This window comes from Lampetra fluviatilis, chromosome 1 (assembly GCF_964198595.1).
Source record: "Lampetra fluviatilis chromosome 1, kcLamFluv1.1, whole genome shotgun sequence".
In the NCBI taxonomy this organism is placed as follows: Eukaryota; Metazoa; Chordata; class Hyperoartia; order Petromyzontiformes; family Petromyzontidae; genus Lampetra; species Lampetra fluviatilis.
The window spans coordinates 40,999,395-41,015,635 of NC_136275.1; the positions used below are offsets into that span (position 1 = coordinate 40,999,395).

The 16,241-nt window shown below is 55.4% G+C and overlaps 1 protein-coding gene across 1 annotated transcript; it reads right to left on the minus strand.

Annotated features, from left to right (window-relative positions):
- Nucleotides 1–472: 472 nt before the first annotated feature.
- On the minus strand, nucleotides 473–8,130 carry RASD1 (ras related dexamethasone induced 1). The gene is made up of 2 exons (XM_078863186.1): nucleotides 7,485–8,130; nucleotides 473–4,621 (listed from the first exon to the last, which is right to left on the minus strand). Exons 1-2 carry the CDS (start codon nucleotides 7,753–7,755, stop codon nucleotides 3,915–3,917), a joined length of 978 nt encoding a protein of 325 aa, XP_078719312.1. The 5' UTR covers nucleotides 7,756–8,130; the 3' UTR covers nucleotides 473–3,914.
- Nucleotides 8,131–16,241: the final 8,111 nt, after the last annotated feature.

The window sequence follows — 16,241 nt, forward strand, 5'->3', positions numbered from 1 at the left end:
CGGTCCTGCACAGATGCCATATGTTCTGTCCGTCTGCTACAGCAGAGGTGTAGGGAATTCCAACAAGACCTACATCTCTGCTTTATTGACCTGGTCAAGGCCTATGATACCATCAGTAGGCCTGGGCTCTGGGTTGTTGTCACGAACGACAACTTCATCTGTCATTGTTTGTTGTTTGTGCTTCTTTTGGTGACATTTCTTGAATGATTATTTTGCTTGGCAATAGCTGTATATAGGATTTGGCCCTCAATTTAAATTCATGCACAGCGTGGTGGGATGCAATTAGCATGAATGACGCAATACAACATTACATCATGATTCATTATTAAAATCCTCTCAGAAGGGCTCTGTAGGAAGAGCATTCTCCAGACGAGGCCCTTCCTCCAGCAGCGGATTGAGCAAGGTCTAATTATACATAACCCGGGAGTGCATGCCACAGAAGGAAGTCAAGTAGGCGTGTGTAAAGAGTACTTCATGTTTATTTTGTATCGTGGACGCAGTCGACCGTAGAAAACTGAATGCACACCTCTACACATTGTACAAAATCCTTCCGACCAACGGTTCAAGTCCGACCGACGATGGTTCACAGCTCCCAACGAAAATTAGTTTGCAGCTAAACGTCGCCTACGACCCGCGCACACCGAAAGGCAAGTGCAATTGTCACAAGTTCATCAAATATTCAAGTAAAAAAGCCACTGCTGTACAAGAGCGAGCGAGCGTCTGTTGTTTGTTTGTGCAAAACACAAACATCTGCGCGAGCTTTTTTAGTCTCCCCAGCGGTCGATAAGAACACTTCTGGCCGAGGGTGCAGCGGCACCTCGAGAGGGGAAGGGGTGCGGGGGGTAGCGACAAAAAACGCGCCACTCGATGTTGCGGCCACGTGAACGCAGCCCCGTTGCGTTCGTTACTCGAGGCCACGCGGCAAGCCAATCGACCGAAGTTTTTGGTGAAGTAATTTGGAATAATGCGGAGGCTTTACGTCTAAAATCCACCGTTGGTTCTGGGCAGAGCGCATTTCGAGAAACCGCACGTGCGTGCGTCAGACGCTAGTAACAACCGCTGCACCCCTACACACATATACACACACACACACCTTGCAAATAAATTACATCCATCGCGTGAATGGATCACCCGCGTCTCCGCGCCAACTGCCCCACTTGGCAGGCCTCCTCAGTGCAGGAGAACATTGCCGAGCAATGACCTGTTGAAAAGAGCTTGAAAGCTCATCGGATTCCTCCTCCAATTATAAATAAATATTCTGACTCAGTGGGTGGTCAGTAGGGACACGCGTGGCGTGTCGCCAGGCCGGGCCGTGTGTCGACACACGCGAGGCTGCGATTAGACGAATACACTTTGAGCTCTGTTCTATTTCAGAAGCGACGTGGCCATCACAAATGAGAGCTGAACAGAGCGGCTTATCGTCGTCGCGTAGACATGTTGTTAGCAGGAGCCACATGCTGTACACGCGTGTTGGTGTTAAATGTGTATAGCAGGAGCCACATGCTGTAAACGCGTGTTGGTGTTAAATGTGGATGGAAAACCCGGGGGACCCGGAGAAAAATCCACGGGTACACGGGGAGAGAGAGACACGCAAACTCCAAATATACAGCAGCAGGCCTCGGGGTCGGGATGGAACCCACGCGCTCCTGTATACCGGGTGAGGGAGTTCACATCTCCTGGCCACCGCGGTGCCCGGATTGTAGATGGGAGGCAGACACGGCAGCAAGCCGACACGGACCGTACACAGCCCCTGGCCTCGACATCGCGAGAATCGCCCACGGCTGTCTGCGTCACGGCGCCGCGTAAAACGATCACGGTTAAAGCAGTGGAGTCGAAAGGGGGGCACCGCCTAAACCGCCCCCCCCCTCCCCCACCGCTATACGCGAGTTTGTGACGACCGTCGACGTTTCGTTGCGGACTTACAAAGAAACACATTTCCCGCGGAGTTTTGCAACCGCTTACGAGATCGTGCAAGAGGCGACGAGGAGACGACTCCCAACTTGGCGCGACTCCGCAACTCTCCCTGCCACGCGTGTCACGTGCGCGCGCTCCAAGCTCACTCGCGCGCATGGCCACTCACGCCGAGCTCGTTACAAGACGACGCCTCATACCCGAGACTGCCTTCGGATTATTCCGTCGACGCGAATCTCGTGGTCTCCACCGCTAGAATGTCGCCACGTGCACCGTGCAGCGCTTAGTGCCGCTGCGAAACGTAACGGGGCTTTCGCGCGTGCACAATTCACAAGGTGACGTCTCGCAGTCGGCACGCGAAACAAGAGGTGGGCGTGTCGCGTTACCGGCGTCCTCAATCGAAGTCCGTAAGACGACGGCGACCCTCATCACGACACAGAACTAATGCGACGGAACGCCGCCTGGAATTGATTCTCAACACAACAGGATAACAAGAGGCAAGCAGGCATTTAGAAATTGCACCAACAGCTTATTGGCCGAACTGCACACGCACACAGCTCCCTCGATCTTTGCTTAAAATCCCTGTCGGGTCCCCAGTGGGGCCAAACGGCGCAATGCAACAGCGCGTGTCTGTGCCCCGCCTCAATCACTCTCCTGCCGGGCACTCGGAGGTGTTCAGCTGGAAGTTACATCCCGTTCCCTTGCTCTGTGTCTCTCCCTCGTGCGTGCGCGTGCGTCTGGCTGCAGGCCCAAGGCCCGTGTCGTTAAACACAAACGAGCCACGTGAGTGCAGAAAGCGCAGCGAAAACTGTTCGGCTCCACAAAGCTTCAATGTGTCAAGGTAAGTGTTGACTTTTCACATTCGTTAAATACAAATGCTCACATCAATGTAAACCGTGGCACCGTAATGAAGTTGACGATGTGTGTACGCTCGATATGTCTAAAGAGTTATACAACTTCAAAATATTAAATATCTTCTGTACAGTGTATATGTTAAAAGTTCCCTTTCACTTGAAATGTAGACATTGTAGCTTTAGTTTTATTTAGCGATATGTTTTAATAGCTTATATTGAATTTTAGACTGTTCATACGTAGTGAACAATTCAGCATCTCCATGTCTGCGCGTGTGTGGGGAGCGGTGGCGCAGCGGTGAGCGCTACGCTGCTCTACGAACCCGGCCACCCGAGTTTGATTCCCGCTTACGGCCACCGACACCAGTGACGATTATCCGAACCGATCCTGGGCCTCCCCTAGGTCGACTCAGCTTAAAAAATGAGTACCTAGTACGGGGTGTAAACATCGCCACTCGGGAGACAAAGGCGGCCGGGCGTGATGCTGGCCACCCACCCCCCCCTCGTGTGCCACCGTGCCGGCCTTCATTGGTGCTGCTCGCTAACAGCACTTGCCCCAACAGCCTGTTAAAGGCTATACGGGGAAATCTTTGTCTTTTGTGCGTGTGTGTGAATGTGTGTGTGTGAATGTGTGTGTGTGTGCGGGTGTGTAAACCACCGCAAGCCCAACACAGGCACTGTGGTGATGACGTCCTTCACGCCGTGCGTGCACGCACAGTCAAGGTCCCTTATCTCAGGTCGATCACAAATCTAAAGAACAAAGTGTCCGATGCTCAAAGTCAGCGACGATCCTTGCAGCACCTCCTTGCCTCCCTCCCCTTCTTCTTCGTCTGCACTTCTTCACCTCACGATGCAGCACGAATTCAGGTGATGCAGCTCTCCTTCACATCACGATGCAGCACTTGACTACAAGATGCAGCACTTGACTACAAGATGCAGCACTTGATCACATGATGCAGCTTTCCTTCACATCATGATGCAGCACTTGACTACAAGATGCAGCACTTGATCACATGATGCAGCACTTGACTACAAGATGCAGCACTTGACCACATGATGCAGCTTTCCTTCACATCACGATGCAGCACTTGACCACATGATGCAGCACTTGACTACAAGATGCAGCACTTGATCACATGATGCAGCACTTGATCACATGATGCAGCACTTGTCCGAGCGCTCTTTGCTCTGCGAGCGACACAGCAGCGCCTTCTGGCGCACGTACAGCAAGTCGCTGTGCACGCTGGGCCTGCGCGCGCACGTGGCCACCAGCCCGCACGCGTCGTCCATCGCCTTCGAAGCGCCCGAGCCCCCCCCCCACAGGCCGCCCCTGCCGTGCCCGCCAGGCCGCCCGTCGCAGTCGCCGTCCCCTTCCCCCCCCGCTCCTCCTCCTCCGCCCCTTCCCGGGCAGGACAGCGCCGAGACGCGTCGGTGCAGGGCAGGGCTCATCTCTCGGGGCAGCCCCGCCAGCGTGAAGAGCGCGCGGAACATCTCGTCCACGCCGTGGTTGCGCTTGGCGCTCACCTCGAAGTAGGGCGCGCCGGCCCCCAGCGCGGCCACCACCTCGTCCCGGGACAGCGCCGCCGCCGGAGCCTGCGAGGGATCGGCGCCCCCGGGGCTGCCCCCCCCCACCGCGGCGGCGGCGGCCCCGGGGGCCCCGGGGGCCTGCTGCTGCTGCTGCTGCAGCTGCGACGCCGGCTCCGCCTTGTTGGCGCAGATGACGATGGGCACGTCGTGCAGCGAGTGCGTCGGGCGGTTGCGTAGGCACGCCTTGGTCTGCAGGATCTGCTCGCGCAGGCGGCACGCCTCGAGCAGGGACTCGCGGCTGTCCAGGCTGAATACCAGCACGAAGATGTCGCCTGTGGCACACACACGGAGACAGAGAGAGAGACAAGCGTCAGCCTACGGGGGAGATCGGGCGTGGGTGGCTGAGTGGTGGCTGGGTGGTGGGTGGTGGTGGGTGGGTGGCTGAGTGGCTGGGTGGTGGGTGGTGGGTGGGTGGCTGAGTGGTGGCTGGGTGGTGGTGGGTGGTGGGTGGGTGGCTGGGTGGTGGGTGGTGGGTGGGTGGCTGAGTGGTGGCTGGGTGGTGGGTGGTGGTGGGTGGTGGGTGGGTGGCTGAGTGGCTGGGTGGTGGGTGGTGGGTGGGTGGCTGAGTGGTGGCTGGGTGGTGGTGGGTGGTGGGTGGGTGGCTGAGTGGTGGCTGGGTGGTGGGTGGCTGGGTGGTGGGTGGCTGGGTGGTGGGTGGGTGGTGGTGGGTGGGTGGTGGGTGCACGGCTGATCGCGCAGCGGGTCACGTGGCGTCGCACAGCAATCGCGGTTTGTGGAGATGCCGTGAGGAGTTCGAAGTCGCCAGGATAATAATCCCACCCCCCTCCCACTGAGCGAAGTGGCTCTTTGTGTTTTGTTTGCGAGGGCGAAGCATCAAAGCGCTCCGCATTGACAGATTCAATCAAACAAACTGAATAATACAAATATGTCGTCAACAAAAACGTGTTCATGTTGTGTTTCGCGTCGCTGTCCTTTCCCCATCCCTCCGGCGAGAGCGCGGTTGGCTACGTACGGTGGCAAAGAAGTTCAACATGCAGTACAAACATTGCTGGAAGAGTTGTATTGTCGTCACGCTGAGCGCGTTTTATAAAAAAATAAATAAGATTGGGTTTTAACCTTCGTGGCAATAAAACAGGAGGTGTTTGCGTTTCCCCCACAAGTAGCGTGTGTGGTGAATGCAGTCGTGTTGCCTTGTCAAAGCTACATTTCTATGTTGGCGTTGTAGTGCCAGCAAGGCGTCAACCCTCTTCGCGTGTTTCCCCATCAACACGCTTCGCACACTTCGTGTTTGTGGAACTCGTGACAGGACGCGGGTCCCGTGTGGGTCGTCACTCGCTGCGGGGTGAGTAAGCGTCGACTTAATAGGAGCTCGCAAATGATTCTCGTCGTCATGGTTCTCATTATTATTAGAGCAACCCCGACGACTGAAAAGACGACGACGCTTCCATTGAGCCGCACTTCCCCCACTCGTGTCAGCCCCCCGCGTGGCCACGCCGCTGGGACAATGCGGAGCAGGGGGGAGGGGCAGTTCGCGTCGCGAGGTGCGAGACGCGAGGTGCCCGCGTTGCTTCGTCTCTCGTGGCTACGCAGACACAGCCTGGCCCGCTGGATACAAACGGAGCCGCCTCCCACCCCCTCTCTGTGCAAACAGCCGAATACACAAAGAGCGCACACAGAATACACACAGAATACACACAGAGTACACACAGGGCGCACACAGAATACACACAGAGTACACACAGGGCGCACACAGAGTACACACAGAGTACACACAGAATACACACAATACACACAGGGCGCACACAGAATACACACAGGGCGCACACAGAATACACACAGAATACACACAGGGCGCACACAGAATACACACAGAGCGCACACAGAGTGCACGCAGATCGTCTTTGCGTTAACGCCGCGACAATGCAGGGAGTGACGTCCCACGGATTCGTTGCTCAGCGCTTAGGAATTCGTCGTGGGGAAGCGGGGAGCGCTCAGCCAAGCGGTGGCTTCACTCGCAGCAGCAGCAGCCACCACCACCGCTACCACCGCCACCACCGCCACCACCACCACCACCACCGCCGCCGCTGCTGCCGCCGCCGCTGTGCGAGTGAAGCGGACCCACGAGCCGCGGGCTGCAGCAGCGGTGGTGCCGCGTGGTTGTCACTGCGCTAGACCCATCGGGATGTCCTGTCGGACCTTGACGCCCATCGATTCGGTATTTGTGAAGCGTTGTTTGAAACGCCTGTATGTGCACGCTACCCAGCACGTGGCATTACCAGGCATGTCAGCGGCACAAGCGGAATACCACGTTAGATGCCGCTGCCTCTGAGCGGACGCGAGAGCCAGCGGCATCTCGCCTCCCGGCATCTCCGAGCAGAGAAGTGACATTCGCGAGTGAATAGAATCTGCTTCGCGCCGCAGACACGAGAATACGTGGAGCAGATTGCAACGTTGCAGCATTCGCAATCTCGCGCATCCTCCAATCATGCTCTTCTATTGCGCGTGATAGCAGCAGCTACAGCAGCTACAGCAACATCACTATGGCTCAGGAGATAATTGGCAATGTCGAGCGAGGTCTGCTCGCCACGACGAGAGGGCTTCACGGATTGGTGAACTCATCCGTTGCGCAGACTCCACGGGTTTAAACTATAGACTGTTTTAGTTTCACCAGGTGAAGCCCACGGAGCTGTCTAGTAGCTCTTTTGAGTCAGAAGCGACCTGGCCACGAACGATAGCTTACCACGTGAACATTCACAGCAGCCAAACACTCTCAACACTGTGGAGGGAAACCCCCAGAGGACCTGTAGAGAAATATCCACGGGACCACAGTGAGAGAGAGGACACGCAGACTCCAAATATACAGCAGCAGGCATCGCCAGGGTCCGGGATCGAACCCACGAGCCTCCTGCGTACCAGGCGAGGTTCCTCACACCTCTATGCACTGCATGCATGTTGCACTTCTTTCGCGCCGTACTAATCCGATGTGCGGGGGGGGGGGGGTGTGAAGTGCAACGAACTAAAGTCGTGGAGGAAGGAGTCTGTGAATGCTGATGATGTCAAAGTGTCGCGGCTCCCACGAGGAGGGCACCGTGCACTCACAGTGTGCTCACAGGGCGCTCAGTGTGCTCACAGGGCGCTCACAGTGTGCTCACAGGGCGCTCACAGTGTGCTCACCGGTCAGGATGGAGAGGCGCCGCATGGCCGGGAAGGGGTGGTGCCCCGACGTGTCGAGGACGTCCAGCTGGTAGAGGTCCCCCCGGATGCGGTACAACTTGCGGTGGAAGTCCTCGATGGTCGGCGTGTAGGCGTCCTCGTAGCGACCCGTGAGGAAGCGGGACACCAGCGCCGTCTTGCCCACCTTGGAGGAGCCCAGCACCACCATGCGGTGGCAGTTCTTGGTGGGGACGACGTACTGCTGCTGCTGCTGCTGCTCTCTGGGAGCCATCGCGGGCAACGTGGCGTGGGAGTCGCGTGGGACGACGCGCGAGTTGCCGTCTGCGAGCGGCGCTGGCGACTCGGGAAGCCCCCCCAGGGTGACTCTGGGACGTCGGAGTGGGGGGCGGCGGCGCAGTGAGACACGCAGAGAGAGAGAGGTGGGTTGGTGAGTGGGGTGAGTGAGTGGGGGGTGGCGCAGTGAGACACGGAGAGAGAGAGGCTGGTTTGGTGAGTGGGGCGAGTGGAGTAATGCGTGTGCGCGATCTCTCGTGCGTGCACACACCGCTACTGGCTCTCTGGCTCTCTGTGAGAGTGACTTGAGGTCTCGTCGCGGATCTCGCTGCGTGCACAGCGGCCACTCGCCTCCCTTTTATAGCCGGAGGAGGCGGTCACGAGTGGCGGGGGTGGGTGGAGAAGTGGGTGGTGGTGGTTGTTGTTGGGTGGTGGGGCGGGTGATGTACCGCGGTAGGCTGAGTGGAGCGTGGCGCTCAGACAGCGACCGCCCCTTGGGGGGGGGAGGGGGGCGCTGCTGGGAGGCTGCGCGACTCTTTTCGTCGTCGTCGTTTTTTTGTCGTCGAGTGACGCGCGTGGCGGGCGAGGAGGGAGGGAGGGAGAGTGAGGAAGATGGAGAGAGAGAGGTGGAGAGAGAGAGAGAGGTGGAGAGAGGAAGACGGAGAGAGAGGGAGAGATGGCGCAGCTGCGTCTCTCAGAGCGCGGCGCTCATCCCAGGGAGGATGGAGCGACGATCCCGGCGCTTGCGGATGAACGCGATGCTGGATAGAACTCTCCAGTCGATGCTGTTGGCACAGACACATCCTTACCTTCTCGCCTTCACACACACACACGCACGGTGTGTATACTACGCAAGTTGGAGTAATACGGCTCGTGCAACAATGCCCGTGACAATCCGTCAATTCTGTCAGTCGTGTGCGCGGTTGTTTGACATCACGTGGCGATTCGCGTGTTCGCGAGCACATTGAGAAGTGACGTGGAACGAACGAGGCGAGCGTTGATCCAGGGGCGCTGCGGTGGCTAGGAGATGTTAACTCCCTCGCCAGGTACACAGGAGGTCGTGGGTTCGATCCCGACCCTGACGCCTGCTGCTGCTGTGTATTTGGAGTTTGCATGCATGTCTTTCTCCTCGTGGTTGCGTGCATTTTTCTCCCCGGGTCCTCCGGTTTTCCCCTACACATTTACAATCAATATCATGCCTCTAGAGTATTTGGCTGCTGCTGCTGCTGACTTCCACGTGATGATGATGATAAGCCACTTCCAGGTCGCTTCTGAAAAAGAGCGACATCGCAGCTCAGTTGACCTTACCTGATCAAATAAAACACAACACACACACACAGAGCTCACGGTTTACTCTACAGATGTGGTGTACCCCCGTGCCTGCCCCATTACATCCGCAGTGCACGTGCGTGTACACAGACAAATATCCCCCGTATAGCCTCGAACAGATTGTTGGGGCAAGTGCTGTCAGCGAGTAGTAGCACCTGTGAATGGCGGCACGGCAGACGAGGGGGTGGGTGGCCAGCACCACGCCAGGCCACCTTTGTCTCCCCAGTGGCGATGTTTACACATCGCAACCAGGTACTCATTTGAGGCGAAGTCGACCTAGGGGAGGCCCAGGACCGTTTCAGATCATCGTCAGCGGTGTCGGGAGCGGGTTTCCGTGCGGTGTTTATCGGAGGAGGGTGGGAGTCTTGTTGAAGATGCCCCCCCCTCGCCGTGAAGTCAGCAGCGAACCCGTGGCGGCATCAGCTTCACGTTTTTGGTTCCCGTCGCACGAACGCTTCTCAGGCTCCCAGCCCACGGAGGTGTGCACGAGTCACGATGTGTCCGCGTCGTGTCTCGCTCTGCTGGCGATAAGCGACGACTCTGCTTACGCGGAGTCGCGTGCGCAGCTCCGCGCCGTGTCCCACAAATTGTCAGATTCCTCCGTTTAACCTCTTGTGATCATGGCGACAGTCTTGTTATAATTATGAATGCGTGTGCAGTTGTTCACGTGTAATCCTCACGTCGCTCTGCGCTATGACATTCGTGAATATTCACAGAAAAAATATATTCTGATAACTGTGCACGGGTTAATATTGGTTGTATTGTTGTTGCTGTGATGGTAATCGCATTGAAATTCCACAAACGACTTCTCCATCCTGCGAGTCGTGACTGGGAGAGCTCCCGGGCCCGGCCACACGAACCACGTCCCTCCCTCCTTCCCTCATTTTTTTCACGATCAGAACAGGAAGATGCTCCGTTTTTCGGCACTTTTCTTCGTTCATCATCGTCGGTTTTTTGTTGAGTTTTTTTGTTTGCTTTTGTGCCCCCCTTTTTAAATCAAAGATATAACGGTTTTCGCGTGTAATATAAATCCCATAGACACCAACAAGAACATTCTCCCTCAAAAACCCATCACCGGATCCCCTGCTTTCGTCACATTACACAAAGCACCCTCGGTCGTCCAAGGTGTCAATACATAATTCTACCCACGTGACTTTACCGAAAGAACCAAAGAGTATGGACTCCTGCAGTCACGAAAGCTTCAAATCAAGAGCGTCAAGAAAGATGCGACACTCCCCGTCAACTGAGCGTACCGAAATTCCAGCCAAATTCTGTCAGAGAGCAGGCAGGGTCTTGAAGATGCGACAGTGGCTGGGGAAGCCACTTCCTTCAATTGCGCATTTCCTGGCCCTGTAGATACAGGCCAGTTTGGCGTCGTTCATGATGAAGTTCGTCAACCCCTCTATCTTTGGTACCCTCGTTCCCTCTATATCCAAAAATAAGAATTGTGGGGGAGAAATGAAGTTTGAATTTCAGTAGAATATTTCGTAACAGCTTATAGAGTGAGTCTAGGCTTTTGCAGTGTACGTATTGACGCGCCACTGTTTCGAGCTCACCACAGAAAATACGCATTCCGGATTTGTGTCTGTGAAAAGTGGCAGCAATGTGTTCGTGGTCACAGTCCCATGAGCAATGCTCCAGCTCACATCACCGTGGCGCTTGTACGATGGATTTGAGTAAAACAGCTCCCAGTGAGGCCTCACACCATCACTGCAGGGCATCATCTCCCTCCAAGCGTAGCCTTTGCGTGACGTTATTATTTGTTGATGGTGGAAATTGACCATTTGGGTGTACAGCTTTTTCCGGTCTACATCTGAGAAGCACCCCTCCTGGTTATTCCCCGAGGTGTGCCCCCAGTGCTGCTGTGAAGAAGAGAGTTGAGTGTGCTTCCTTGCTGGGACGACATTCAGTGTTGGTGGCACTGGGCCACCGCCGGCTGACTCGTCACCAACACTCACGGCAGGCGCGCTGCTCCCCACTGCTGCGGAGAAAGACCTTCGCACTTAATTCACAAGTTTTGCGGCGAGTCTCACCGAGTGCATTCCGGGCATTGCAGCTATCTCGGTAGGGAGATACCACTGCCCCTCCGTACCTGGTCTCACCAAATTGCCCACCCTCGTGAGACGTGCGTCTACCACGCGGTTCTCCACGGCAGGGCCCACAACAGAGGGTAGTGCCATGTTGGGGTTCCGTAACAGCGGCTCGTGAGCGAATTCTGATGCCGACCGAGGTGCATTTAGTCGGGCGGTGACAAGGAAACTCCAGGTATGTAGGATACTCCTGTAGAAGTGGGGAATCTGCGTGAGTGGAATACATTTAATGTCCATAAAGAAGAGCTGCTTGCTGCACTGAAGGCCCCCGAGGTTATTTAGGAAAAAAGATGCCGTGGAACACCACATGGCACCACATGGGTGATGGGGCCGTGTAGAGAAACCTCTGTACGGCTTGTAGACGAAATGTAGAGAGCTGGCTCCGTACACACACCAGACCTTGCCCGCCCTCCCGCAGTGGTAAGGCCAAGATGCCAGCAGCCACACGGTGCTTCCTATGTGAAGTTTTGCTATGAGGTATGCCGGTGGGGTGAGGGAAAAGAAGCGGTGCCACAAGGTGGATGCGATCAAAACCACCCTTCCGCTCAACTTGGAGGCGTACTTTATTGAGCCTCCAGGCACGATGGCGCCCAGCGCTTCCACGTAGACTTCGAGCGGGACATCGGTGGAAGTCGGCCAGCGGATCCCAGCCTCGCGTCGAGGCTCCGGCTGCTGCTGCAGGCGCCTTGCAGGCCCCAGAGACGGGCCTTGCGTAGGCGCGGTAGCTTTCGCGTACGTTGTTGCGGGTCGGGTGGACATCTTCACGTGTGTGAGATATGTCACACAAAACTACTAAAGCAAACCTCTCTATTTTCTAAAGCCAGGAAAACATTGAACAAAAATAAATAAAAATTATTATATAAAGATGGTCAATCCTGTGTTATGACCACCATCTCTTAATAGTATTACTGCTGTTCACTCAAAGCTCCCCTGGGGAGAGGGTAACATTATTTAAGTCCTCGGTATTTTACAAAAAGAGAAGAAAACAGAAAATGTAAAAAAAAGCACACCAACAAAACGATAATAACGTGAACAGGCTCACAGCACAAAACAAGGGGGGGGGGTCTAAAGGTGATTCACTGCACTCACACCGACTCGTGTGGTACAGTGCTAACAAGTGTGTGGTACAGCGCTAACACGTGTGTGGTACAGTGCTAACACGTGTATGTTCACGTGGAACCACACAAAACTGAAAAATATTTCGAGGAACAAAGAAACTCAAAATCTAAATGAAAACAAAGAAAAGAGTCATTATGAAACCAACTATAACATAATTAAAGTGGGGGATTGTGTAAGGCCAGGAGGTCTGCGTGACACACGCCTCTCTCTCTCTCCTCTCCCTCCCTCTCCATACACGCACGCCAGAGCAGCCACTCACAGCAGAGACAGAGGGAGACGTTATTCCGCGAAAGCCATCATCATCACAACAACAATAACATCACAAACAATAGCTGTGCTCGCCACTGCCTGGGTTCCACGGATGATGTGTGGTTAACGCAGACTTCACGATGCCTTACAATCGGTGTCTATTTGGTGTTTCAACACCGTCACATCTCCTCCCTGCAGTGTTATTGTCGCAGAGGGTCATGGCTGTTATTGCCATCGTCTTGATACCGGCAAAAAGGGCGCCATAGCTATAAGAACTGCTCGCCTCGAGCTACGGAGGCTTCGATATTCGCGTTGCCCTTTTGGGCTGTTCGCTTGCTGGCCTTGTTCTCTGGCCGAACACCGGCGGCGAGACAACTCCCCAAAGGAGGCTGTGTCTGGTGAAAGCCACCAATCGGGTTCAGAGACAATGCTCACACTACTATTATTATCAAAGCACGCGTATTTGCATGTTTTACCACAAGTGTGATGTGTGGTGAATGCAGACTTGGCGCCCTGCCATCGGCGTCTGCTTGCTGTTTGAACATCCGAACACCCCCTGATTGCCGCAAAGAGTTAATTAGCTTTTGCTTTGTTTCCATCAACAATGCAGTCGATGAGAATCCCGCATCAGTTGTTCAACAAAAACATGTACGGCGAATGCACCACACACACGAGGTGCTAGACATTGATGTTTGTGTGGATACACCACACTCGTTGATGGAGATGGGACAAACATTCCAAATATAGGGTCACAGAGCTTGGGAAATTGTTGGCGCACCAGTGGGGGCTTAACTCCCCGGCTCCTCTGAACGAGTATTCGTGAATCATTCTCTCGCTCTCTGTCGCAGAGTGAACGAAACCCGCGCGCGTTATGACTTCTACATCATTATTGTGCTCGATGATAATTACGCAAATCGGCGAATCCCTGCACTGCGTCTCGATGCCCGGCAGAGCGCGTGTACGAGTCGAAGGGGCGGACCGAATGCGTTGGTTTTGATGTCGTGCGTCCAAAGTCCACACGGCACGCTTGGCAATTCGCGTGCGACCAATTGCGCGCGATAGCCGCGCTCGTTTTCCGCCGCGCCGAACGACGCAACTGTGCAAGCGACAACATTGCCGGAGACTTCAGTGGCGTGGTCGAGGTGGCTTCGCAACAACGACAACAACAACAACTATGTGGCGGTGACGTCACCAGGGCGCTTGTGCCAGGCTAGGTGCACTCCGATGCCACGCGAAGTGTCGAAGGCCCGCTGTTGGCAGGGGGTCACCAAATAGAGCGTGCAGGTGCCGTGGGTTGACTGACTGAGATGACCGGCAGATGCACTCCCCTGGGAGCCCGAGCCAAACCATGGCTGAGTCGCGTTAGCGGCAGGAGCCAGAACCCAGCCACGGCGGGGAATGCGGCCCTTGAACGGTCGGCTGTGCCGATCTCCACCGAGGGCTTTTTGATTTCAGTGGTGAACATTGCACACAGCGGCCCAGCCCTCACTCAAGCGCCCACCCCAGCCGCCAGCCACGAGGCTGTGCAGCAGGATGTGCAGCATAATGTGCAGTAGAAAGTGTTGCAGCAGGACGTGCAGCAGGACGTGCTGTATAACCTGCAGCAGGGCATGAAGCAGGACGTGCATCAGGACGTGCTGTATAACCTGCAGCAGGGCATGAAGCAGGACGTGCAGCAGGACGTGCTGTATAACCTGCAGCAGGACATGAAGCAGGACGTGCATCAGGACGTGCTGTATAACCTGCAGCAGGGCATGAAGCAGGACGTGCAGCAGGACGTGCAGCAGGACGTGCAGCAGGACGTGCTGTATAACCTGCAGCAGGACATGAAGCAGGACGTGCAGCAGGACGTGCTGTATAACCTGCAGCAGGACGTGCAGCAGGACGTGCAGCAGGACGTGCTGTATAACCTGCAGCAGGGCATGAAGCAGGACGTGCAGCAGGACGTGCTGTATAACCTGCAGCAGGACATGAAGCAGGACGTGCATCAGGACGTGCTGTATAACCTGCAGCAGGGCATGAAGCAGGACGTGCATCAGGACGTGCTGTATAACCTGCAGCAGGGCATGAAGCAGGACGTGCAGCAGGACGTGCTGTATAACCTGCAGCAGGGCATGAAGCAGGACGTGCAGCAGGACGTGCAGCAGGACGTGCTGTATAACCTGCAGCAGGACGTGCAGCAGGACGTGCAGCAGGACGTGCTGTATAACCTGCAGCAGGGCATGAAGCAGGACGTGCATCAGGACGTGCTGTATAACCTGCAGCAGGGCATGAAGCAGGACGTGCAGCAGGACGTGCAGCAGGACATGAAGCAGGACGTGCAGCAGGACGTGCTGTCTGTGTCTTGTGTTCTCTCGATGATGAGTGCCACTCTGCCCAGTCCCGTGCTGATTGTTCTCCGCGTGACATTTACACACGCGCGCTTGTGTGTGTCTGTGTGTGTGTCTGTGTGTGTGTGTCTGTCTCTGTGTGTGTGTCTGTGTGTGTCTGTGTGTGTGTGTCTGTGTGTGTGTCTGTCTCTGTGTGCGTGTCTGTGTGTGTGTCTGTGTGTGTCTGTGTGTGTGTCTGTGTGTGTATGTGTGTGTGTTTGTGTGTGTCAAAAAAGTAACCTGCAGCGCCACACCTATTACCATCATTAGAGGAAAAAACGGTGATCCAATCTCCGACCCCCAGGAACAGGTTTGCAGATTTGCTGAGCATTTCTGTGAGGTCCTGGGGGAGGGAAAATCTCTCAGCCAGGAAAACATCATGGCACAAAGTGGGGATAACCCTGCTGAGGCTGCGGTGCCTCAAATATTGGAAGAGGTCACCCCCTGTGAGTGGCTGGCTGAGGTACCAGCTGTTGAGGAAGTACTGAGGGCGATCCGGAGTCTGAGACCAGGGAAGGCACCGGGCAGAGATGATCTCCCAAGCGAAATGCTGAGGGAGGGTGGCGTTTGTGCACAGACTGCCCTATATGACATCATAACAACAGTCTGGACCACTGGACGGGTTCCGCAGGACTGGAAGGATGCCCTGGTGGTCCCCCTCTTTAAGAAGGGGGACCGTACCGACTGTAACAACTACAGGGGCATCTCACTCCTCAGTGTGCCGGGTAAGGTCCTGGCAAGGATTATTCAACATCGCCTTGCTAGGCACGCTGAGGAGAGGCTTGCGGCGCCCCAATGCGGTTTCAGGAAAGGGCGGTCCTGCACAGATGCCATATTTTCTGTCCGTCTGCTACAGCAGAGGTGTAAGGAATTCCAAAAAGACCTACATCTCTGCTTTATTGACCTGGTCAAGGCCTATGATACCATCAGTAGGACTGGGCTCTGGGTTGTTCTTCGTGCTTTCGGAGTCCCTGACCCTCTGCTCACGATCATTAAGGGCCTTCATGATGGTGAGCGGGCCCGGGTAAAACTACGTGGCCGGGAGTCGGAGCCTTTCCCTGTACACCTTGGGGTGCGACAGGGATGTCCTCTGGCTCCCACATTATTTAACATCTATTTCGACTGCGTAGTTCGTGAAGCCTTCAATAGCTGTACCGGGGGAATTACCATTTGGTACAGATATAATGGGAGGCTGATCGACGCCCGGGTGCGATCAAGGGATGGCTCCGTATTGGTCAACCACGTTATGTATGCCGATGATTTGGTAATAGCTGCTCATTCAGAAGAGGAGTTGGAGACGCTGCTGCTGAGACTGGAGCGTGCCACTA

Coding starts and splice junctions, on each gene's coding strand:
- RASD1 (XM_078863186.1), bottom strand. CDS start 7,755: ATGGCTCCCAGAGAGCAGCAGCAGCAGCAGCAGTACGTCGTCCCCACC. Junction 4,622..7,484: donor GCGCCTCTCCATCCTGACCG/GTGAGCACACTG, acceptor TGTGTGCCACAG/GCGACATCTTCGTGCTGGTA.